Source organism: Chiroxiphia lanceolata, chromosome 2 (assembly GCF_009829145.1).
Source record: "Chiroxiphia lanceolata isolate bChiLan1 chromosome 2, bChiLan1.pri, whole genome shotgun sequence".
Lineage (NCBI taxonomy): Eukaryota > Metazoa > Chordata > Aves > Passeriformes > Pipridae > Chiroxiphia > Chiroxiphia lanceolata.
This window is the reverse complement of record NC_045638.1, coordinates 56123004-56148730: the sequence shown is the minus strand read 5'-3', so window position 1 is coordinate 56148730 and position 25727 is coordinate 56123004. Positions and strand designations below refer to the sequence as shown.

Sequence of the window (25727 nt, the reverse complement as noted above, 5' to 3'; positions counted from 1 at the left end):
ACTCAAGTACCAGCCTACGAGCAAGAGAGGAGGTGCAATTTGGCTCCGTACCAAATCTACCGATTTCCTAAAGCTTTCTTTGGGTATTATTCTCCGATATTATTTATTACGTGGACATTGTCTGGGACGGCCCCAGGAGAACTCTGCTGAGAGTGTTTGTGCTCTTCTCTGCCACACTTGTAAAGTGTTTAGTACCCAGTAGCCAGCACAGAGCCCAAACACAACATTGCTCATAGCACTCTCTGAAGTCTAAGTTGGAAAATTTGTCCTTATTTATGAACAAATTTGCTTCCTTTCACACATGCAATGGCATATAAAAACCATTTCCATTGAATTAAGGCAAAAGTTCAGTCTCAAGAGTTTCCAGGGGACTAATTGCATGAACTAAAGCCTCAAATGTTTAGCACAGCTGTTTCCCATAACAGGCCCTTCAGATAACATCACTTTTACAATGTATGTATTGGGTCTGTGTGTCAGCAGGGAGGAGCTACAGGGGTGCCTTCTGCAAGAAGCTTCTCCCATGTCTGACAGAGCCAATTCCAGCTGGCTTCAACACAGACCACTGAAGTGAAACTGAGTCTGGGAAGAAGGGAGGGGTGGGAGGAAGGTGTTCTAAGATTTGGGTTTATTTCTCATTACTCTGCTCTGATTTGGTTGGTAATAAATTAAACTGATTTCCTCAAGTCACGTTTGTTCTGGCCATGACATTAATTGGTGAGTGATCTCTCCCTGTCCTTACCTCCACCCATGAGCCTTTCATTAAATTTTCTCTTCCCTGTCCAGCTGAGGAGGAGAGTAACAGAGCGGCCTTGGTGGGTACCTGGTATCCAGCCAGGGTCAACTCAACACAAAGCTGTTAATTCAGTATATAGTCAGGAAGAATAACTTCTCATAGTGTTACACCTTCTCTTTGGACAATGCTATTATTTGACTGATCAATTCTGCAAAGCTATTACCAACTCCAAATACCTTTAATATCTGGACTTGTTTAGGTATTTGCAAGTGTTCTATCTGAAAAGGTTTGTTGTGCATTTTGCCTGCTCAGTTTTGTGATACAGAAAACATGCCCACTCGGAATTTGACTGAAATTATTTAATTAATAACCAATTATTAACAACTATTTTGATTATAAAGACCAGCACACCCAACTTCACTTATCATAGGTAAATTCAAGTTTTCAGTCACTGTGTTTCAATGCCATTTTCAGTTCTGACATCCAGTCTGGGTCGTCTTCCTCAAAGTCCCTAAAAATAGATTTCAAAATATTGTTTTGCAAAGCAAAATACAACTTTATAAATCTTTGCCTTTTTTTCCCCCATGAAAAAATTACCCAATAACTAGGATAAATTATGTTAAAAATATCAGCACAAGAGACAAATTTCCTGCACAGTTGTGATTCAGGAACCAAAAGATGTTCTCTTTGGAATTTACTAAAGTTTTATCAAAAGCAAAACCAAATTTCATATACTTAAAGACTGAATATGTGTTGATATTGACAGCCTGCAACTGAACTACAGCAAAACATGCCTAAGTAGTTCATCTCTAAGTGCTACAAAAATAAACAATGACATAAATTGAAACTCTGAGAATCCAAGAACTACCCCCAAAACATACACACACCTGTAAAACACAGTATTTTTGTTCAAATGTGTTGATTTTTCACTCCACTCTTTCAAAAACACAAAGTGGGTCACTAACATAATCAGAACACAGAGTTTAAAAGGTCTCTAAATACGTCTCTATAAGTAGGTTCCAAAGAGATTCTATTGCATGGCACATGAAAATTTAGGAAGAATAATATACAAATGCACCAAACATACCACTAGGCAAGTGGTTTTGCCACTGATTATCAGATTTCAAGGTCAGAATACAAAGATTTTCATACAAGAAGGTTTTGCACTTTACTGTGGATCTAACTTCAGCTCAGGGTTTCATTTTTTTCAAAGTCATCAGCAAATTATTAGCGTATCTGCTAATAACAAGCATCCTGTTTAATCTTCAGACCATCAGTAACTATAAATATAGCAAATAAAACCTGTAAAATGGCAAATGCTACTAAATTTCATTGTGTAGGAGAGAAGTGGATTTTAACGCTGACAATAAAACTTTTTTTTTCAGGGGAACATTGTTTTGGGAAAATCACTTTGAGGAACCAAAGAAAACAAAAATACAAGGACATCATTTGGACATACGTGTCATCTTCATCAGATCTAGGCTCAAGTCTCTCAGAATCTATGACAACATCTTCATGTTCACCATCTACTTCATCAGATGCTTCAGTTTCATCAGAAAGTGGACCTCTTAATATATTTTCAGAAGCTTTGAAAATATAAAAATTAAAATGTCACCAAAATATTTTAATTTTAAAAATAAACCTATTAAAAATTTTAATACAATGTAGTCTTTCTAATTTGTCCCCACTTTGTAGCAGATTCCAGGTCAAGTCGTTACCTGTTTTAAATGCAGAACAAGTATTTGTGGCTGTGCACATCTATAGGCTGCATCTGTCTTTACCTGTACCATTTTACCATCCTGCCCTCAAAACAGGGCATTGCTGACTTAGTGGAAGTGGATTTACCTGATGGGGCTGCAGTGTGTTTATTGCACCCCCCTAACACATACACCAGGCCACTCAGCAGGATGGAGGACACTTGGCTCTACAGCATCTGCATTTTGGTCACAACTTCATTCAGCTGTTGAGCTGCAAGTGAAAGTCCATCATAAAGAGCTGTAATGGAGATGTGCAATCACTCATGAATTCTAATCCTGGCTTTTTGTAAATCCACATCTCGTTTCATAAACTTAAAAAAACCCACCCAACCTGCTGTGATATGAATTCAAGTGCACAATCTCTATATATGGGGGCTATGTATGAAAAAAAATAAAAAGGGGAAAGTCTTTATTAATAAACCTGTTTGTATAAATGTTTGCCCACAAACTGGGGATTTACCTGGCTTATAAATTGTGTATGTTTTAAATGCTAGGCTGACGTCTGCATTAGTGAGAATGTTCATCAGGGTCCGAGGAGTTTCCTTGTTCCACTGCTTACGTGGCTTTTTTTCACGGTAGTTTATAACACCACCACCACCTGGGTAGAAAATATTCATAAATACTACTTAGATAAAATGGCATTAGCAGTGTGGATTACATTGAAGATCACATTCAAGAGAGAAACAAAGGAAGAAGAGAGTCTAGGTATTTCCATCTGTAGCACCACTGACCTCTCAAAAAACTAAGGTAGACACTGTCAGCATTAAAAGGACAGCAAGTTACAGAAAGGTCACAGTGGAACTTTTTGCTGACAGGAAGCTAGCAGAAACAGGCTGAGGGGTGTGAGGAGTTAGAGTCTCTGCAAGCTTATGTGGTGGCTCTGTGAATCTCACAAAATGGAGCCTGAGGCCATTTTTGTGCCTTTTAATAGCAGAACACCTGAATACATGCCTTCTTCTGTCCTTTTCCCTTGTGCATATAATTATCATGCAACATTCCTACCACAGCTGGGGAATTTTCTGACTACTTCTATTTTGACTATTTATTTCCACAGCATTTATTCACAGTTCCTTACAATACATATCTATAATCACATTAAATAATTATAACAGTTGCATAAGTAAGGGGCATTTTAAAATTGAAACATTTTTCAGAAGAAATCTCATGTTAAGTGTTTTAATTAAAGCTGTAGATGTGGAAGAAAAATCTATGCCTCACATGTGAGGTACATAATTGATAGTTATTGTCATTGACCTTATCTGGATGTTAATGACAACAGAAGTAGAGGTACAGATGTTTTATGCTCTCAATAGTATCCTGTAGTTGAAAGATGGGCAGTTTCATTCTGCATCAAATGAATTCCTCATTGTTACCTCCACGAACATCATATTAAGAGGAGAATTGTAGGGTAATTTCTTAGTCATGATTATAATTTTAGGGCTGCTAGCATTACCTGTGGTTTTCATCGCTCTTTGCAATTCTGTCACACAAAACCACAAAGAAATTCTCTTCAGCACAGCGGACTTTTTAGTTGTTAATAAAATATTTTAAAATTAATTTTACATCATTTTAAACATGTCCTGTAAAATTTTGGCCTTTAAAATCTATAAAGAATCACTGATATTACTTGAATTAAAACCACATTTAGTCAAATCTTACTTTCAGTCTCTTCAGGTGTAAAACTGGAAGAAAGCAAGGACGCATTTTCCAGGACATCCAGTACAGTATTGGATATCCTTTTTTCCCATTGCCTCCTGTGGACATGTGACAAATCAATATCTTCTGCAAGGAAAGCAGACGTTTCTATTGTAATTGTAACAAAAAAAGGATGATAACAAGCATCTAACTTGATTCTCTGTCCAGATTGCCCTGTCCAGGCCAAGCAGTACTAAGAGTACAGCACTTAACTAGCAGTGATGTTTGATTCTACGGGTACAAATCCGACTTGGTAAGAGCTCCCCATGCATTTACTCTATTCCAAATGTTTTCAAACAAATTTTTTAATACTTTGGCCAAGATAATTTTTAAAATATTTTTTTTAACATCTCTGAGGAGCAGTATCAATCAATGCAACTGCAGAAGTAACTGGTGGTGGAAAGGTTTTCTACAGCTTCAGGCTTGTTTGGCTACCTGTTTAAATGGCTGGATCATTGACATGTAGGTATCACTACACAGAAGGAAGTTCATCAGCCTTAAAACTGTAAAACTCACCCTCTTGCTCAGACTTCTTTTGTTCCTTTGTGCCTTCACTCAAACCCTCAGTAATATTTTTCCTTTCTAAGGGGCTACAATTGCTACTTTCATCTTCTCTTCGCTTTAAAAAAATAAAGACCGCATTAGTCATTATCCTTGTTGTCGAGAAAAAACAAGCAGTAATATTAACACAACAGTTTTGCTATAAAATTGCTGGCCTAAAGATCTGAAGACCTGAAAACTAAACCACTGACGATGAAGCCAGTTGCAGTTGCACAGTATCTATTACTGCACGGCATTTCACACTGCATGCCCTTTTTTGAAAGACAATCTCAGTTTTTGAAGCTAAGCACACATGTAGTTACTTGATGCAATTTGTGTTTTGTTTTGTTTTTTTTTTTCCATTTAAGAACAGAGCAATATAAGGATAAATTATTTATATTCCCAGGGAAAAAAAGATGCACCCAAATATTAAACTTCTCAGATTGACAGGCCTATGAAAAGGAAAAAAAATAGGCCCCATGGCAACACATTTTTAAAAATATACCAAGTACAGCTGAGTCAGGCTGTGCTGTAATGTGCCCATAGGCGATATCTTGGCTACCTGTGACTAAATTCTCCTCACCTCAAATCTCACATGGGCCCTAAAACCTGGTGAGAATTCTGTTCAGACTAGACTGTTTCCACAGCAGCCTGTTCTCAATGTTCCCCTGAAGCAATGAAAATGCATAAATTTTTGCAGAATCCAAAAACTTAGGAAAATAAGAGCGGATTTTTTTGTTTGGGTTTTTGTTTTGACAGGGTTATAAGGAAATGCACATTGGAACTAAACTAAATATGGGAAAAATCAAAAAGTTAGAGTGGTGAAAAATGCACAGGAAAACTGCAATCTGAACACAGATGACAGCTGATCCAGTAGGCTGATCCATGGTTTAGCATACTAATAATTTTCCATAAGAACTTTTCTATCATATAGAACATTCTAAACTACTAAAATACAAATATTATATTTATATTTGGATACTTACCCTATTTTCTTTCCCATTATTTGAGCTTCCACCAGCCATGACACTACCTGATACATTAAGTAACAGATTGAAGAGTTAACACCTTTAGCAAACATTTGTAGTAAAGTGGCATTCCAGAGGTATGACAGCAATGCCACTGAACCAAGCAAATGAAAATTATGTGATAGCTTCCTCACACTTCTGTTAACAGAACTCATTCTCAACTGTGTACAAATTTTGGTGTAGCTTAATTTATGCAGAAGAAAAAAAATCCAACATTCTCTCTAAAAACTAAATAGTGAACGTAACTTGCTTCACCATATTTTGGGAAAGAAATAACTCATATTTAAACTACATGCAACAGTTAAAAGTTTTGCTTATTTTAAAATTGAATTATTTCTAGCACAAGTCTTATGCCTAACAATGTATATATTGCAGCTTTGCACTCTACTTACGTTGGAATATGATTTACACCCTTCAAACATTTTCTATATAGCTTCAATAACATTAGATTTTGAAATAATTAAAAATAGATTTGAATATATAGTACTAATGTTTTATAGCTATTTTTAAGATCTTACATTTCCTAGTCATTTTGTCATTCCCTACATCAACAAAAATGTTGTTCACTTACCCTTTCGTCTTGCTGCACTGCCTTCATGTTTCTTGGTTTCCTTTAATACCTGCTCAAACTCTTTTATCATCTGGAATGTGTATAAAAAGATGGAGGTACTGTACCATTTTTAACTTCCTCAAATTTTATGTTACATTATTTGTTAAAAATAGTCACTATACAAAATAGCTGCAATACCTAATTTCAGCTGCATCAGGTCAATATTGAACTTTAATTTTCAAAACAAATCCTTTTAAAAACTCAGCTCTCTGAGAAGTCTGCAACTGTATTTATGGCTTTTAGAGTAGGACCTAGACAACATTTTATAGTTATACACTAACAAACTACAAAAGAAAATGATTTAGTACTTAAAATGTAGATACCATTGCTTAAATACAAAGAATATACTATACCTCAGAAGGCAAACAATTTTTTATAAGTTTGGTTAAGCAACCTCTTGAAAGAATAGTACTGGCTGATGGACGATCCTGAGGATTTCTCTTAAACATCTGTTTTATTAAGTAATGAAGTTCATAGGAGTAGTGAGATGGTAGTGGATTGTAGGACCCTTTGCATATCTTAAGGATGAGATGTTTCCAGCTATTGGCTTGAAACTGCATTAAAAATAAATGAACATGAGAGCAGAGAGTTTAAGCATAAGGTAAAAATTGCTGAGATGATTTAAGAGGAGCTTTAATATTTTCTATATAAAAATGCATAGTACATATTTTTGTAGGCTCCCTTACTACCACCTGATTTGTCTTCCAGTCTGACAGTTTCAGAGGTGTGAAAAAACACTAGTAACTTTCCTCTATATTTTGTAGGGCTGTTGCATGGGCATTTAATGATGTCAATAATGACAGAAATTTACTGAGAATGAAAACATCACAGTGACTAAAACCAGATCATAATGAACATTGCAAACAATAATCTTTACAACTGGAAAGCAGATGGGAGAGTTACTCCTATAAATTTAGGATTAATCAAATTTTATTTTATAGGAATCAAATTCATCATCAGATTTAAACTGCAAGAGTGAAACAGCAAGCTAGGAAATACACAGACTTTGATTTTAAAAAAAATTATCAAAAGTAACCTATAGAGGCACAAATACCCTCTTGCAAATCTAAATGTTTGAGAACTTCTACCTCCACGCAGGCAGTTTTCTTTGGGTACACTCTGCTGGCTTGGCTGCAGAGTACCAAACATCCCCAGTGCGTGGCATCACCTCTGATAGATGATGCAAGAACATGTGTGACCATCACACAAAACCAGACACATAACATTTCAGTGCTGCTAAAAAGGGAAGAATACTCCACTCCTTTGAACCTCAGCTCTGAGCTCTGCCTGAATAGCTGTGACACTGCCAAAGCCTTGCCACAGACACTTACTTAGGCTAACACACAGCCATGCACAGACTCCTTTATCGCTCAGTCAATACACTCTTGCACAGTCAGCAGTTGCAGCTGTGGAGAATCTTTTACTGATATGCAGGATTTGAACAATGCTCTCAGACATATGGTATCATTCTGGGGGCTGTTCTGTGCAGGCCCAGGAGCTGGACTTTGATAAACCTTGTGGGTCCCTTTCAAACAGAATATTCTGTGGTTCTGTGATTTCAAGGTATAGTATTACCTCAAGAAAAGGAAACTGCTGTTTATAAAAAACTACGACAAAATCACCATCAATTACAATCTCATTTTCTTGCAAAACAAACATATCCTGATGAGGGCTCTTCTGTTACCCATGTGTCTGTATATAGAAGCCAGAAGAAGTTAACACATAAGGAACACAGCATCAAGACTGTAAAAGACAGCGTCCCAGGAATGACAGAAAGACAGAACCATACATCAAGGTACCCATGGTTCCAAGAGGAGGACAGTGCTTTGACAGTGACTTCTTTGATTTGAAGAATAAGCAAAGAATAATCTCACTGATGCGAGATACAAAACTGCTTATTGCTTTCTACCTTTCACTGCACTTGCACACAATATATCCTCATTAGTAAAGATTTTGAGTGTCTTTGCCTACATCTCCTGTGATCATCTTGATCCTGTAAAATGCAATGCTCACTGCAACATCCCTGCAGATATCTGGAACCTGCCTGGCAACTGCTGGACTCCTTAATAAGTCCCAGATCACTGATATTGAGGAAAGTTAACCAAGAAAAAAAATTGTTTTCTAAGAATTTTTAAAATTGAGTCTTCTACAGAAAGGTCCAGTAGGTCCCAAGAACTGCTGAAAAACAGAAGGCACATAGTGGAGGAGGTCTGGGAAGGGTGGAGCAATACTTCCCTCTTTTGGAAGCGGCAGCAAACACATCAGTCAAATCTACAGTACAGCTAACTGCTAATTAAGCTTTAAGGAATTCCAAAACTTTTCTGATAGCAATAAAGCTGTACTTACCGGATGTTTTAGAGTGCACAGCTCATATAGAATACACCCCAGAGACCATATATCACTGTAGATATAGAGAAGGATGAGAAATTTTGAGCCAAAAATTACAATTTAATATCCTGCTTCGAAAAAGTGAGATTCAATCTCTGTACATAACTTAATTGAATAAACTAAAAATAAATGTAAGTAACTATAAAAGGCAACACAATTATGCATTTAACCTCTCCAGTGGAAATGTTTTTGCTTTTTTTATCCTACCCTGTTGTAAAAAAAGATGACTGTCATACAGTTTTGTTGGCTTTTTATTCCTAGGATGTCTCTTAAACAATTTGCTGCAACAACAGTTACCCTTCCATCCTTGAAAGCCTTTGTATTCCATGGCCCCTAACATCAGATGGCAGCCACACAATCCTAATTCTGAGAGCTGGAATTCTGGCCCTGCCAATAAGAACTCTCCTACTGAGAAAAAAAACCCATCATTTTCCATGAAAAGTGAGTACTGCTACCTGCACAAGAAGCAACTGATACCTTTCTTGCAAGAGGAGCAGAAAAAACCTGAAGTTCTAGAAGGTTTCTTCCCTCCTATGGAAAACCAATTGCACAACTAGGGTCACAGAACAGACCTAGGGGAGGGAACATAATATGGCTTAGTATTTGGGAGTCTGGGAAGAAGCTGTAAAAATGGTACTATCGAGATGCCCTCAGAAGTTCTTGCATTAGGACCAGAATAACTAGGCTCCATAAATCTAAGTAATCCATTTTGTGCCATTATCCCTACATTATGACCAGTGTGAAGAGTTTAAAAAAATATGATGAGTCCAAAAAAAAAAAACAAGACCAGCAAAAGATGTAAACACATACCTATGTATGTGCACAGATAGGTAGGTATTTGTGTGTATGTTTGTATGCATATATTTACTCTCCCAAACAAACAGATGTCTGCACAACAGTTTTCAAACTTCTAAGACTAAAGATATTGTGCTCTCAGTTACCTAATTAAAGAGGAATTTCTGCACTTTCATCTTAAAAAAAATGTAATTACCTCTTTCTAAAAACACTTCAGCTCAGTATCTTCTCTAAACCAAATACAGATAAGCCACAAAGCCAGATTGAGACAGCAATAAAAAACCCTACATCAGTCAGGCATTATTTGTGACCACTGAAAACACAGGTACCTTTTGTTGTTGTATGGCATGCTTTCCCATATTTCTGGAGGTACGTAATAAGGCGTTCCCACATATGTGCAAGCATATGACATCGGGCTATCAAAACAACAAAGAAGAAACACCAGGTGGAAAGCCATGATTTAAGAACTCTGTACTATTTGTCAATGGTAAAATAAAACTTGACACCACTGAGATCAGTGGAGATGTCCACATACTGTGCAAGAAGGCGTGCAGATCCAAAATCTCCCAATTTCACTTTCCCGTTTTGAGTGAGGAAGATGTTCTGCATTTCAAGAGCATAGATTAACATACTGAAATATTCTTCTAGGAATCATTTCTGCAGTTTGTATATGCAGAAAACATGGTGGCAATCACTTCTAGTATTTTATCTTTATATTTCCTTTTACTTGCTTCTCCTAATACTTCTACCAAAAAAAAACCAAAACAAAACTAAGAACTGTGTCATATTCTTTGATTCCATGACATAGAACTCTGTCCAGGTAAATGGAAAGCTTATATGGGCCTAAAGCCCCAGCATCATTAGCAGAGGAAGAATCACAGCTTAGAATTGCCTTAATCTCTATGCTGTACTCAAACCAATAAGCTTACACTTTCTTCTGAATTTCTCTCTTTCTGATAGGTAAGAGTAACAAAGAAAAAAACGTGAGGCAAGACATTTAAAAACTGCATAATCTATACACTTTTTTTATACTTCTGTTACTGTTTTAAACTACATGCAGTCTGTCACAAGCAATTAGTGCTATCAGCAGTTTGGATATGAAGGATATGTCTATACTTAGATGACGGTTACGCCTGCAATATTACATCATCCCCTGCACTCAACAGTTTCATTTACATGATATTCTTAGGCCTAAATAAAAAACACAGAACTTAGCTGTCACAGGAAATTATGAAAGAGGGAGTTTAACTTTTACATGCAGAAGAGGTCTTTAATGGCAACAAAACTTGCTCTGTTCACCTTGGATTTTATATCCCTGTGCAGCACACGTTTATCATGAATGTGCTTCACCGCCAGGCACATCTGCACAAACCAGTGAAGGATCTGAAAAAGAGTAATTAGTACTTATAACAGCTCAATGCTGTATGTAATGAATACTAATAGATAAAAAAAATTAGGAAAAGAAAAGCATGTTCCGAATATTTGGGAGTTAAAAGTACCTCTAACATAATGGCCTCACATCAGCATGAAAGACTGAGTTCAGGATAAATTATATTTTTAATATGGTGGAAAAAATGTTTATTACCTGTGTCTAGAAAGCGGTAATAATACATAACAATGATGAAGGTAGGCAGTTGCTACATGGCATTTTATCTCATGGTCATTTCATAAGCAAGTTCATTACAGTTTCATAGTAAATTAGCAAATAAAAAAACCTCACCTACCAAACAACAAAACAAAAACAAAACCCATGGGGAAATAACACACACGTGGGTACCTACAACTTTTCAGCATTACCATAATACTTCTATGCACTGCTACATGATTTTACTGAAAATGAGGCCTCCAGAAAGTAAAACTCAAAGCTTGATACAGCATTATTGCTGCAATTTTTAATTTCAAACGCTAAAGCTCTTTGAAAATGTAAATTACAAACCTACAATGTTGCATCTTCTTTTTGTTACCTGCACTCCTGCAGGTGGTTTCATAACACTAAAGAAAACTCACAGGCACAATAACATAATAAGCTTCAAGCTTCAAGTTTCTAAAAGAAAATGTGTTCCTTTTAAAGCACAAAAGAAAACTCCTAAAGATGCAAACATGCATAGAAAATCTAAATATTCGGTTAGTTGAGATTTTTGGTCCTTTCGTTTTAACTAACGTGATGCTTCTAACTGTGGCAAGAAGCAGCTTTCATTCACTACAATGTCCCTTTGAACATTCTTCTAAGTAATTTTATAGCCTCTCTGATAAAAGGAGTTAATGCCTGCTGAATACTTTAAACATTTAATTGCTACATAAAATGCAAGCGTTTAGTCTCTTGGCTAGCTTAATTTATCGTGCCAGAGCGCTTTGTTTACTTTTCATTTGCAGTACATCTTACTGTGCTTTAAATTCTGTCTGAAGTTTCTGTAAAATTCTTATTTAATTGCATACAAACCTGACTCTGTTTTTCCCACTATCTGCACAATTCCCAGATACAGGCAGTAATTCCTTTTTTAATCCTTTCAGTCCAATTCTTGCCTTGTTCTGCTGGAAATTATAAAAGAAATAACTTTCCTATTCTATCTGTCGGTGCCTTTGTTTTATTTAAGGTACCTCATGGTGTTTGCATATCTATAATTTGGTTTATGCAGCATGTTTCAGTTTACATGAAACAGGATTTCTGGCCCTCTGGTTCAAAACAATGTCTTTTCTTACCGTATCTTCAGGGAACAAATTTCCTCTTTGGTGTTTAATCTTTTGCATTAGATCTCCATTGTCACAATATTCCATCACTATATATAGATGTCCATCAGCTAAATTTTAGGTAATTTAAGAATAGTTAGTAGTTTCATTAGCAGAATAAGTACTTTTTTTACTGTAAGTAACACTTTTTACTATAAAGTTCCGACTACATGCTATGTTACAATAAACATGAATTTTGTTTATAACATGTATTGTAAACAAAAAGGAAGAAAGTAATCTTGATCCCTGAGGAGCATGCAACTTGAAACAAATGAAGGAATTAAAATTTTTATATTTACCTTCAAATGATTCTTCGTAGGCAACGATATTCGGATGTTTCATTTTAGCCAAAAGAATTGCTTCCTTCCTAGAGTTCTCTACACCAGACGAAGACTGAAAATATAAGTACACCTGTATAAATGTCACACTAATAAATTTTCACATAGACACACAATACACTTCACTTTCCAAAAGGAAAATGCTTTTACGAATTATTTTTCAGTTATTTTTTAAAGTCATTTAGAAACCACAAAGCCCCATCTTTTTAATCTATGGTTTATTACTAGCTGAAGACATCTTTGAGCTTTTTACGTGTTTGGATTTTAATATTTCTTTTTTTTTTTGAGAGGATATTTTCCTACTTCAATTAATGACTTTTTCTATTTTAAAAGTGCAGAACTACATAACAAAGCAGCACACACCAACTTTGGAACAGCTGACAGTCTGCATGAACTCAATATAAAGCCAAGAGCCCAAATATGAACTGAGCCTCAGGCTCCAGAAAGCTGGTGTCTCCCATTTAGTGATTTTTTTGCTTATCTAGATGCAGAGAAGATAATCCAAATAAGTGATTACCAGCAATAATAATAATTTCCTCATTAGGCATTGCAGGTGAAATCTGCATTCCAGTGAAATCAAGGGCATTGGGGAACAGGGATTTCATTGAAAGTGTCTTCCTACGTGCTGCATTTCCCAAAATGTAACCATGCACTTTCTGAATCGGATCAGATTTTCCTACTTTACTCAGTACCAAGAACATCAACTCAGACATAGTTATACAGTAACCATACCATGCAACTGTCTAGTACACAAAATTTGCACCAAAAGTGTTCAGCGTTTCAAAAACACACCCACAATTACGATTTTTTTTAAAATTTTACTTTTTTTAAGCAGTGGGTGAGGTGGCATATGTGTCACACTTACCATGGGAAGTCTTATTTCCTTTATCGCGTACTTCTGGTCACTGATTCCATGATGAACTAGGAGAACTCTGCCAAAGGATCCCTCTCCTAGTACTTTCAACACTTTGTATTCTTCCATTCTTCATAGGCTCAGGCCCAACACTTCTCTTCAAAAAAATCCGCAAAATAACAAGCATGACTGATAAACGTGGGTACCTACAACTTTCCAGCATTACCATAATACCTCTATGCACTGCTACATGATTTTACTGAAAATGAGGCCTCCAGAAGGTAAAACTCAAAGCTTGATACAGCATTATTGCTGCAATTTTTAATTTCAAACGCTAAAGCTCTTTGAAAATGTAAATTACAAACCTACAATGTTGCATTTTCTTTTTGTTACCTGCGCTCCTGCAGGTGGCTTCATAACACTAAAGAAAACTCACAGGCACAATAACATAACAAGCTTCAAGCTTCCGGTGACAATTCTCACCATAAGCAGGATCAAACTGGTAAAAGTTACTGCACATCGACTTCAACAACTGGAAGACAGAGTATTTTAGTTAGAAGGGACCTGCAATGGTCACCTAGTCCAACTGCCTTACCACTTCAGAGGTGACCAAAAGTTAAATCGAATTGGTAAGGGGATGGTGCAAATGCCTTTTAAACACTGACAGGCTTGGGGCACTGACCACCTCTCTAAGAAGTCTGTTCCAGTGTTTGGCCACCCTCTCAGCAATGTTCCCTAACATCCAGTGTAAAGCTCCCCCTGGTTCAGTTCCGAGTTGTTCCCAGTTGTCCTATCACTGCATTTAAGCTGTATCACAGAATTGCTGAGGTTGGAAAAGACCTCTGAGATAACCAAGTCCAACCTTAAGACTGATGACCACCTTGTCAACCAGACCATGGCACTAAAGTGCCACATGTAGTCATTTCTTGAACACCTCCAGGAATGGTGACTCCACCACCTCCCTGGGCAACTTGTTCAACGTTAAACAACCCTTTCCACGAAGAAATTCCTCTTGCTGTCCAACCCAAACCTCCCCTGACAGTTTGAGGCCACGTCCTCTCATTCTGGAGAGGACATGGCTATGGAGCTTAATCCCACAACACCAGAGAGCTCCCACAACTGCTGAAACTCCCACGTTCCCATTTTCTGCTAAAAACGCTTCTCAAGCATTTCACACACAGCAGTGACCTATTCTCCTTTTTTCCCAAAACGCTGGTGGTTTTAAGCTGGTTATCCACGTTCCAAGCACCCCTTTTTGTATACACTGCACACGCACTGTGTTTTAACGGGCTGATGAGTTGTTTTTGAAAAGCATCTCGGGGCTTGTTTCTACAGCTCCTCTAGCCTGAGGAGGAGCAGCCCCAGCCCGCCCCAGCCCCTCAGGCCCGCCGGGTACTCACCTCGGCGGGCCGCAATCCCACCGGGCAGAGGCCCGAGTACAGACCCTGGCACAAACCCAGCGCTTGCTCCACAACCTCCCCGGGGCCGCGATGGGGGCGGAGGATGGGAAGGAAAACGGAGCTGCCTGGGAGGGAACGCCCAGCCCGCGTCTCTGGGGCGGTGCCACCGGCAGACAGGGCTGTCCCTCGGAGCGTGCTGAGTACGGAAACAGTGCGTGTGATGAGTGTGGAAAATAGCAGTGTTCTGCTTTGACACTTCACTTTCAAGAACAGACTACATAGTTTACAGCGTATAGCCTATAAATAAAGAACAAAAGCAACTCAGTTAAGTTTAATGTCTACTGTATTAGAGACTAATGCAAACCAACATTAAAACAGTCACATAGTAAGTAGTGTATGAGACCTCATCTAAGATTACTTGATAATGAACAATGTCAGTAACCAAAGAGATTAAAATGTTTTGTTGAAACACCTCTAAAAGAGTTTAAATTTAGCCTACACCTTACAAACTGGCTTCAGTTTTCAAAACTAGATGTTGTAGTAGACATTGACCTAGTAGAATGCCTACATTACTGTTTATTTTCTTAAACTGAAAGGTTCCTAAGAATTCCTTAGAGTTCTGCAATTGCAAGAGGAAAAGAGTAGATACTAGCAATATACAACATGAAGCTATACACCTAGTCCTTAGTTTGATATTTAATGAAACATAGTTAAACACAGACATCAATCTAGTACTAAACCAGAGCAGATTTATTACAATTTTGAAAAGGCAGAAACTTTAAAAGTTTATTTAGTGACTCAGGCAGTCAAATTTCACCTTAAGCCATCCACATGAGTCTTAGATAGCTCCACTCTCAAAGCTGCTAAAAACAAGTCCCATTCAACTCTCTTCAAAATCAAATCTTTAACCCCTATATAGCAGTAACACTACTTTTTACTCTTCTATTTCAGCATTTGTTTCTTGGAGGGCATTGCTCTGTTTGTGGATAAATTCAGTGGCTTTTGATTCCAATTCTCCCAGCTGTTCAAGTGAAGAGACACATGGATCTTGATCTTTGCCAGTATCAGGCAGCTTGCACATTTTGTCTCGAATGCGTTGAGAATATCGCAAAGGGGTTACAATTTTCAGATCTTTACCACTGGAGTAATTTGCCTCATGAGACATCTTCACGCTTTGAGAAAGAAAAAAAAATAATAATAATAAAAAAAAAATCACTAAACATAGGCACACCATCATACAAGTTACCTTTCTAGCATCTGGCAGAAACAGCAAGTCATGATTCATGTTCAATTCTTTCCCATTCCCACAATCAAAGGAAACAGGCCCTTTCCCATTCATACAGTTAGAACCAGCTATACAACTTTTCTTTGGCAAAATATTTTAACCCAGAGAACCTCCTGAAAACAGTTTCCAAAGGAAGATCCTTCCCTATTCCATCGGGGGCAAATTGGTCTTCCTGCTATGAGGGATTAGTGGACAGCTGCCAGGTCTCCAGCTTCATCAGATGTCAAAGCTGAGCACAACTTTCCTAAGTCTGCTATTTTAGAAGAAACTTTGTGGTAAAAAAAAAAAAATGTCAATATTATCTCGTTTATACTGAGGTTACTACCCAGGTTTTTGCCTCAAGATAACCACTTCAGGACAGTTACATCTTGTTCAGTATTTCTGTGTTGTATGACGTACAATCACATCTGCATTTGAAAAGGAGAGGACTGGAGACACCTACTTTCTCTTTGCCTAGCTTAGTGTAGAACTGGTACTGTGATGTAGGCTGTGGGAGGGCATCCCAAACATGGAATTTATGTCTCTACCACAAAAGTCTGGTTACTCTGTAGTCAGGCATTCACAAAGCAAAACAGTTTGAGTAAATAGAGAAATTTATTTAAAAATACTTCCTTCTGAAGGAAGAGAAAGCAATCCTAAAAATAAAAGTTCTTGAGAGCTTTTAACTAGGTATTCACAAATGCAATACCTCCCTGTTGCAACGTGACACAAACATTATTGTTTCTCCAGACACTGCAGACTTTCCATAGTTACCTGAAGTAATCTTACCTTTCCAAGTATGGTGTGGTAGGAGGATTGTATTTCATTGAACAAGATGTGTCATTCCCCTTCTCAGGAGAATTAACTGCTTGGGCTACATCTTTTATCCCATCCTCATGCTGTTCTGTTTCACATTTTCCTTTCCTTTTTGTACGTTCTTTAGCCTTGTGTTTTTTACTCTTTTTTGGTAAGATCTCTTCCCTTGGTTTTAAGTCTAAATCAGTTTCTTCTTTCTGGATAGCTTCGCTGCTTGCCTCTGTTTTCTTGTTCTCACTCTCTGCTTTTCGGACATCATCAGAACAGAAATCCTTGAGGGTTTCCTGAACTGGCTCTACAGATGAATTTGGTTCCTTGACTTCCATTAACTCACTTAAATGAGCTTCTATCACAGTTTCCCCTAAAAATAAAATACAGAAGAACGTACAGCTGTGATTAGTTACAGCTAAGGAGAATGTTTTAAAGAGGTCCCTGAAATCTTAGAGCTTTACATGAGAATGAAAGTTAAGTAAGCGTTGAGTCTGAGCCACAACAATTTAAGTTACTAATAATTTTAGTCACCTTTGAGAACCTGCAACCTGAAAACTCAAACTAAGTACATGTTCTGAGAAGTCAGTCTGTTCCTTTCCAAGTGCAGCAGCTCTCAACAAATATTTCAGTTTCTGGGTTCAAATACTTGTCGGGTTATGTTATATTAAAGGGGAATATTTATAGCTACTTTACTTCCAAAATTAAAATATTTAGAACCTTTAATTGACGCTCTGTCAAAACATAACCATGCTTCTGGTAGCGAAGGAGTTTGTGTCAAAGGGGCATTGATTTCTAGCTCACAAGAATATTTTTATTTACTCTTTGATTATCAGGCTGAAATAGCTTTGATAAAGTTTAAGTAGAAAGTTTGAATACAAGAGCATCTCCAATCATTGTAACATGCCCACTATTGAAAAGTATTTGTTTAGTTAAGATTGTTTTCAAAGACAATTGAGTACAAAATTATCACAGAAAATTTTCTATGAAATAAAATTTAATATCAACACAAATGGTTTGTGTTCTGTATACAGCTTGTGTTGCCTGTTAAGTCACACATTTAACTAAATTAGAGTACTCAAACTTACCATTCTCAGGCTTAAAAAGGCTTTCATTATTTTTCATAGTATCTATTAGTGTGTGTCGTAGTTCTTCTTTAGGCTGAAAAAAAAAGTTTTACTGTTTTAGAAAAACAAATCCAAAAATAATCATTGTTTCAGCTTATTTGTTTCATGTAATAGTTACAGGGAAAGTGGTACAGACCACATGAGGTTAATCTTAGAAACCCTTTGTTTAGTGCTGTTCAGACATAAGTCAGAAAACAAGTGAATCCTGTATTTTCTGCATTTGGTGCACTAAAGCTGTTATTTGATGTCCTGAAATCTTGCTGATATTAAGGCATAGAAGTGAAATCCATCAATAAGTGTAAAATTAAGTTATATTTTGCGTTTCTAATGATACTAGAAGTCTCAATCCTTAATTCCTTCTAGGTAGAACATCATATGGCAATTCAATGATCCTAAACCTTTCTTCTTTAAAGTAGTATCTACAGTGGTTACAGAGGAAACTAAATCCATTATTTTAATGTTTAAGTAAGTCACATGGCTCTCCTTCAACCATAAAAGGATTTAAGAAAATCAGAAGCAGTTATATTTTACATGCCATACTTTCATGCCTCACTAATTGTTAATCTCAAACTTCAAGGAAAGCTGCTTACCATTGCTCCTGCCAAAATGGCCTCCTCATAGACAGCAATAAGCTTTTCAAGAGGGCCCCTCTGTTCAAGACGAATACAGCAGTTCCAATATTTCGCAAGCTTTTTAACCCCAGGAATGCTATGTGTGAGATCTTCCAACATTGCACGTATTTCATCACCTCGACATCCCTAAAGTCAACACAAAAGCAGAGATTTAAATGCAGTTAACACATTTAGGTGCCATAGTTTAGCTGGTTTTGAACTAGAAAGCAAATATTTTTTTCTTTCTTTGGCAGAAGAATTGTTATTCCACTATTCTTCCAAATAAGAATTATTTATACGGTATTGTAAGCAGAAGGGGTAGTAGAATGTATAGACATCTTCAGAACTACCTGAAGCAGACTTTTTCAGAAGTACAGACAAATTTCTGCAAATGCAAACTTGTTTTAGATTAATTCCTTCTAGCTACCCATTATGTTATAGCTCTTCTACTATTATAGCTCTACTATTATTACCATTATTGCCTATTCTTATTCGGTAATTCAGTAAATTGGTAAAGCTTAATTTCTTCAGGTGTTGGCAAAAGCTATGACATTGCTTAACTTGGGGAGCAATTAGTCCCCTGCACCCAATTCACATGGGTCTAACACACCTGTAGTACTTGTGTGTTGTCGGGACCTATATGATCAGAACTCAGTAGGCAAGGGTCCAAATACCTGTTCTGTTAACTGCAGGCATTCGCTGAGAATCTTGTTGGCCTTTTCACTGTGTAATATGTGCTTTAAAGCATCAGCAGAAGAGTATTCTTGTTCTTCACTTGTAGACTGGGATCCAAGAAGCGCATATGCAGGAGGTCGTCTCATCACTTTTCCTCTAGAAGCCCTCCAATCTTCCAGACGAGCTCTGCATTTAAGAATATTGTTAGCTGAAGTGACAGATATTTTATAATTTTTGACATTGACTGACACTAACTAGGCTAAGTCATTCTTTCCAGATAGTTAAACTCTTCTCCCTGTAATCCCAAAAGGAATACAGCTGCCATTTAGATCTGCATGGAAATTTCAGAAGCGTACATATCACTGTCTGCTTTAGGTATCTGTCAGGTCAGAACACTTTAACCTCTTCCTTTCCAGCAGACTTAGGTTACAGACCTTTGTTTTCAAAAGAGGGTAAAAAATGCTTCTGAGTTATTTCTCTGTTTCACCTTTTTTCCCTAATCCCACTTCAAACTAGAAAACTAGAAGCAATTTCTTAAGACAAAAAGCATGGAGAGCAGCCCAGAACAACCCTATCACACAGTTGTTAAAACCTGAAACCGATGTGAAGTATAATTCAGTTTTCATGTTTCATTTCAATCCCATCCCCCTAGACCATCAATTTCTAGTAAATGTGAATTTCCACAAGGACCTTTATCAAGAATATTTAATAACTTGTAGATTACGAATCATCTTTCCCCCATAGTCTAAGATGCCTTCACCTAACTGAAAAATGTCATTGATAAGTGCTCTCCTTCAGTCTAAGTTGCTCACTTCCATATACATCCAGCAGTCATCTTTCTTTTTTTAAGGGTGACATGCATGTGAAATTGACTTACAGGATTACCTGTCATGCTTAAGGTTGTCACAACACTTCGCCTAAAAAACAGCTCTAGCAACATCTATTTTCTAACTGCACAGGACAAGCTGTAAGCCTGGAAAGCTGCTGCAATTAGTCTGAATCCTGATTTCTCACAAGTCTACAGTTTTAGATGCGCTTGGGCATCAAGTTTAAATGCTCAGATTTTTTTTTTCAATGTATCTACAGCAAGAAATAGGTCAAATTAGATATTCTTGGAAAGAAGGTAAATAACCTCCAAGATCAAGCCATGAGAGTAATACACTTACCTTCTCTCTTCTGCTGACTCTTTTGGCAGAATAGAGTTTCTATGGCCATTAGTTTTAGAATTCTGCCCCGGTTTTGTACCAGGAACAACAGAAACTGGTTTTGCTGGAGCTTCTGGTCTTGCACCTTCACAAAAATCTGCACATTTCTTCACCCCTCGCACTCTGTGGTTAGGATTGCTATAAGCAGCCTTTGGTGGCTGTGGTCCCCTTGCACCAACCAGTTTTTGGACTGTTACTTTCTTTGGTGCTGCAGCAAATGTCAGTTGCTGTTTCTTCAGACCAGACTGCGAGTTAATAGCAGCTTTTTCAGGTGGCTTGCTGTGAAGTGGCAGGACACTATTCGATTTTACAGACTTAGGGTTGTTTGTGACTTTGATATTCTTCAGAACTGCACTACAGCTTTTCGTAGACATAGAACTTCCTGCTTGTTTGGTGGCAGAAGGAAGAAGCTTCTTCTCTGGCAAAGAACTTTTTTCCCCCTCAGTTTTTACTGGTTTTCGGAAGGAATTTATCTTGGATGGGATAACTTTGCCACGGTATTTGCCGAGCGCTGGTTTCTTTGGTAGGCTGATACTTGCATTTTGTTTTTCTGCAATCAATTGCTTCTCTCTTATTCTTTTTATTTCCAAGAAGGCCTTACTAAGTGATGCATGCTGAGATTTTATTTCAGTAGCTTTGGCCTTAGAAGCTTGATCTTCAAGATTCCAGTTTGTCCCTGATAGGTAACTTGTCAGTGGGATTGTGGAAGAGTTTAAAGTAACATTTTTTTCTGAGCTTACACTTGATTGGTCCCATGACAGTTTATCATCATTCTCTTTATTTTCCTGAAATCAAATGCAAATCCACAGTAATATTAGAAGTACATTCATTCTGCATGTTGTTTCTAAAGATGCTTCCACTGATTTATAGGACTGAAGTGATTAAAGGTAAATGCCACTTAAAAAGTACCTACAGAAGCAGTGTATAAATACTGAGTAGAATATTTGTCAACTATTATTGCAGAATTCACATTAAAAAAAAAATCAAATAAAAATTGCTTAAATTTTGCCTTGGAAGTAAGAAACAAAACTCTCAAAGTAACTGCTGGCTTTTAACTGCCAAAATTACCTTCTAAGAGAAGTTATAAATAGAAACTTGCTTTAGACTGTATGTAGTCAAAAGCAGTATCTCTACCTACCTCATCACTTAATGGCAGCACCATTCCCCCACTTAGTGTGGATAGTCTACTAGCAGGAGGTAGTGAGTAAAGCCTTTAATTAGGGTAGTAGGAGTTACCAGAAGAGGGAGAATTTTTCTTACTATTGAGCTACAGGATGCTGTAAGTCAAGAATAGTTACGTCAGTTTTATATGGATTTACTACTCCCTGAAACTCTCAGCCATATGGTCTCAGCACAACCCTCCATGAGAAAAGGGATCTAGTATTTTCCTCCAAAGAATATGCTCTACAGCAACTAATTCAGCATTGTCCAAGCAGCAGTTTTGAAAGAGTAAAATATCTAAAGGCAGGAAAAAATCATGAATGACACACAGACCTCTGCAGAAGTTGATACTCTTTTATTTAAGATGCCCTCAAACTGTAAAAAAAAAAAAACTACACTGCATCTCATTTCTTGGTCTGTTATTCAGGCGAGAAGTTAGATTTGACCTATTTGACTTCTATAACTAGAGCTTGAGTATGAGGGGTGTTATTTCAAGAAACTACGTAGCTTAACTTCACTTTAAAATAACATGAGATATTTATACAGAACAAAATATGTCCCTTCAGGAAATTTATAAAAAACCACCTTTGTTCTAACTTTTGGAATTTTTCCCCGCAACATTCTGTTTTGAAGTTTTCAGGTTATTGGTTTCCTCCCCAAATAACTCTACGTCTCAAATCTTTTGGAACTCAGATTCAAAACTGCCTAACACGAACACAGGTCTCGTGTCTATTTTTTTCTCACCTTTCCCTGAGAACGGGTCTGGAGAAGAATCTATTTTGCTATTTCTAAGCAGCACAACTGTTTGCATCTTAATTTTGGAAAAGTAACATGAAATTATATAGGGAACACATTCTATTAAACTCTGATTAGGTATTGGCACCTACTTCTGATTACATTAGATTTGCCAGTACACAACTGAAAAAGCACGCTCAACAGTTAGTTTTGTTAATGATTTGGTTTTCTTCCAAGTAACAGAGTACAAATAGAAGACTTCTCTACTCTGTCAGAAGACCTTAATTAGATTTTAAATTAATTCCCTGAAGATGAGAAATATGTAAAACAAATTCTGAGATTCTTAAGAAAATTGTTAAAATGAAAGCATTATTTCAGCAACAATAGTATACTCTTTAACTCCCTCCACCATCAGATACAAACTGAATATCAACATGATCCATTACATACTGTAATGTGACGGCTTTCCAAAAAGCATATAATAAATAGTGACTGAGTAAAGTTTTAACAACCTGCACTTCTGCACCTCAAAACTTCCCATGCTCTGGAAGTCATATAACATAAATATGATTTAAGTGAGTGGAATGTTGTAGCTGCAAGAAAAAGAGTACCGTCAGTATTTAAATATCACTAAAAAACTTACCATTTCTGGCTTTGGAGATGTTGAGAGCTGTAAGTTGTCTTGCAATTTATTGCTAGTTGCTCTCAGAGTTCTGCTACTGCTTAAAAAAAAAAAAAATCTTGAATCATGAAACAAAGAAATCTATTTTTGTCCAGTTGGCAGTCTGCTGGCTGAACTCACACTGAAGTATTTCTGTTTAGCTTGTAGTATTCTTCCAGCAAAAAAAAAAAAATTTAAGCAACCACTGATTGGGGCTCAGACTGCAAAACATCCCATCTTACACCACAAAGAGCTGGCTAACAGATTGGAATTGACTGCAGGTGTCATTCTCATGTTTAAGGATGAGCACCAACTTGTCTAGCCTGATGCATTTGCTACAGAAGTTTAAGTTTCTAAATGCTGCAGTTGAGGGGGAAGGAGGAGTAGCACAAGGAGTCGAAGCTACTGCAATCATCAGAGCCCAAGCCATTTGAGGCGAGTCTGAACAAGGAGACATAGTTTCTACCATAGTGACAGGTTCCAAAACCTTCAGTCAGGCACCAGAGTTGGCATCAGACTACCCAGTGAGTTACAAAACCACCAAGACCAGTATTGTCTCCTAGCAACTATGAAAATGTATTGACAGCTCAGAAGAAAAACATCTCAGCTTTGAGTTACAAATCCAAGTTCTTCCTCAGATGCTTCGTGATGCATTATAAGAAACATGTGGCACTACTTCATGTGACTGAAAATGAATGTTCCAGTTCGCGGATGGTATCTGTGCATCAGATGATCTTACAGAAGGCAGCTGAGATGAAAATGAAGGTATATTAGTGAATATAAAGAAATTTAAGCCATAGCAGAAATACTACCTGATCGATGTCTGGTTTTCTTGAATGGGCACACCAGAGAAAGTTTTCTTTCTTGATAAATATTCTTCGACTTTTTGTCGCCTTTGTTCTAGTGGGTTTTAAAAGACACACTTATTACATTTTCAGCTAAAATGGTAATGACAAACTTTGATTCTTAGTAAAAAAAGGAAATGCAATTAGAAAAGCATCAAGACATTATGAAATAGAGACATTATGGATTAAGAAAGTTTTTAGTTTAATATTCACATTGCAATGTCTTACACATTTATTTCTTGAGAAAGGCTATATTCAAGGGGCACTTGAAGTGTAATTTCACAGCTCTACAAGTTGGTTGTTTTGCTGTGTTAACCCAAAAGAAACACAGTTATTTGATGGGAAGAAGTCAGGCTCACTCTTATAAGCAAGCACACTTTTCATCTGTGGCAGTAACAAGTATAGCACACATGAAAAACACCGTGGACATGAACTGAAGTGACCATCTGTAAAATCATTTGCTTATCTTCCACTGTCAGCTGGACTAACAGGAGTGTCAGTAACAACACAAAGTGATCCTGGATAGGTCCTAAGACAGCTGGGACTGTCTCTCCAGGGACAGTGCCTCCACCACTTCCCTGGGCAGTCTATTCCAATGTCTAATCACCCTTTCTGTGAAGAAACTCCTTCTAATGTCCGACCTCCCGTGGTACAGTTTGAGACTATGTCCTCTCGTCCTGGGAGAAGAGGCCAACCCCCACCTGGCTACAACCTCCTTTCAGGTAGTTGCAAGAAGTGATAAGGTCCCCCTGAGCCTCCTCTTCTCCAGGCTAAACAACCCCACCTCCCTCTGCCGCTCCTCATGGGACTTGTGCTGCAAACCGTTCACCAGCTTCGTTGCCCTTCTCTGGACAAAGTTTAAAAAAGACCGTGTAGCTTCTGAAGACGCCACAGCAGAGATACACCTGTCAAGAGATGCTGCATAGCAGCAAGCTCAGCAAGCATCCCAAAGCCCCCCCAACACCTTCTGCTTTGGAAACTGAGCTCTCACCGCCCTTCGCACAAACAGCAAAGCTCCATTCAGAGCAACTCTGTTGCTTTAACTTGCAGAAGCCAAACCGTTCAGAAAGTAAATAAGCACAAGAGTACGGATCTAGATCAGCGGCACGTTTGCTGGTTTCAATGGGACGCTCTTACGTTAGGGCGTCTCTTTCGTCAAGAGGGAAGGCTTCTACCCTAGGGGCCCTGCCTGGGGCAGGGGATAGGATGATAGGGTGAGGTGTGGGATGCGATGGGGTGCGGTCCGCACCGGCCCCAGCGCTGTCAGGGGAGGGTGAAGTCTCGTACGCCCGCTCGCACCGGCCAGAAGCTCCAAGACCACGACAGCGAGCGCTGCTGCTAAGACCTGCCGGTCGTCGACCTCGCCTAGGGTGCCTTCCCTTGCCTCCGGCTTCTCGGGGAGAGCGACCAGCTCCCTGCTCCCACCGGCTCCCCCGCCACCCGCCGCGGCCACGCGCGGGGCCGTAACGACGAGCGGTAACGCTCAGCCCCGCGCGGCCGGCCGGTATCGGGCAGCGTGTGTGCCAGGGGGCGGCTCAGCCCGTCGGTGCCCCTCTCCCCCCCCCAGTATCCCGGCCGTACCTCGGAACGCGGGCTCGGACCTGCGGCTGGCCGGGAGCAGCGAAACCGCGCGCGCCGCCATGGCCGCCGGCAGCGAGCGTTTGAATCATCCGCCGCCCGGCAGGGCCGTGCTGATTGGCCGGGCCGCGGGACTTGAACTGGCCAATGGCGAGGGGGAAGGAGGAGCGGGTGCTGCCTTCCCGTTCCGCCGCGCG

At 38.3% G+C, this 25727-nt stretch overlaps 2 protein-coding genes across 8 annotated transcripts; both read right to left on the bottom strand.

Moving 5' to 3' along the window:
• Positions 1-1077: 1077 nt before the first annotated feature.
• On the bottom strand, positions 1078-14975 carry NEK3 (NIMA related kinase 3). 4 transcript variants are annotated; one of them, XM_032680603.1, is made up of 16 exons: positions 14865-14975; positions 13477-13621; positions 12573-12666; positions 12247-12344; positions 10846-10929; positions 10082-10149; positions 9876-9962; positions 8710-8764; positions 6717-6917; positions 6325-6394; positions 5712-5758; positions 4702-4804; positions 4150-4272; positions 2951-3085; positions 2193-2319; positions 1078-1244 (listed from the first exon to the last, which is right to left on the bottom strand). In XM_032680603.1, exons 2-16 carry the CDS (start codon positions 13591-13593, stop codon positions 1178-1180), a joined length of 1476 nt encoding a protein of 491 aa, XP_032536494.1. In that variant the 5' UTR covers positions 13594-13621; positions 14865-14975; the 3' UTR covers positions 1078-1177. The 4 variants fall into 4 exon arrangements, 2 of the variants coding, with proteins under 2 accessions (XP_032536494.1, XP_032536495.1); XM_032680604.1 differs by having other exon boundaries at positions 13477-13616; positions 14865-14956; XR_004355579.1 differs by lacking the exon at positions 1078-1244 and adding an exon at positions 2579-2728 and having other exon boundaries at positions 2204-2319.
• A 612-nt stretch (positions 14976-15587) lies between these two features.
• Positions 15588-25666, bottom strand: CKAP2 (cytoskeleton associated protein 2). Of its 4 annotated transcripts, none has more exons than XM_032679678.1 (9): positions 25534-25666; positions 23920-24007; positions 23090-23168; positions 20512-21335; positions 19345-19531; positions 18650-18817; positions 18021-18093; positions 16918-17305; positions 15588-16036 (listed from the first exon to the last, which is right to left on the bottom strand). In XM_032679678.1, the coding sequence occupies exons 1-9, from the start codon at positions 25592-25594 to the stop codon at positions 15799-15801; spliced, it is 2106 nt and encodes a 701-aa protein (XP_032535569.1). In that variant the 5' UTR covers positions 25595-25666; the 3' UTR covers positions 15588-15798. The 4 variants fall into 4 exon arrangements, with proteins under 4 accessions (XP_032535569.1, XP_032535570.1, XP_032535572.1 ...); XM_032679679.1 differs by having other exon boundaries at positions 23090-23165; XM_032679681.1 differs by lacking the exon at positions 25534-25666 and adding an exon at positions 25090-25416.
• Positions 25667-25727: the final 61 nt, after the last annotated feature.

Coding starts and splice junctions, on each gene's coding strand:
- NEK3 (XM_032680603.1), bottom strand. CDS start 13,593: ATGGAAGAATACAAAGTGTTGAAAGTACTAGGAGAGGGATCCTTTGGC. Junction 10,930..12,246: donor ATTTGTTCCCTGAAGATACG/GTAAGAAAAGAC, acceptor ACTCTTTTTCAG/ATCCTTCACTGGTTTGTGCA. Junction 4,273..4,701: donor AAAGAAGTCTGAGCAAGAGG/GTGAGTTTTACA, acceptor CTTTCCTTGCAG/AAGATATTGATTTGTCACAT.
- CKAP2 (XM_032679678.1), bottom strand. CDS start 25,594: ATGGCGGCGCGCGCGGTTTCGCTGCTCCCGGCCAGCCGCAGGTCCGAG. Junction 24,008..25,533: donor GTCCGAGCCCGCGTTCCGAG/GTACGGCCGGGA, acceptor AAAACCCACTAG/AACAAAGGCGACAAAAAGTC. Junction 16,037..16,917: donor ACCACACCATACTTGGAAAG/GTAAGATTACTT, acceptor TCTTTCTCAAAG/CGTGAAGATGTCTCATGAGG.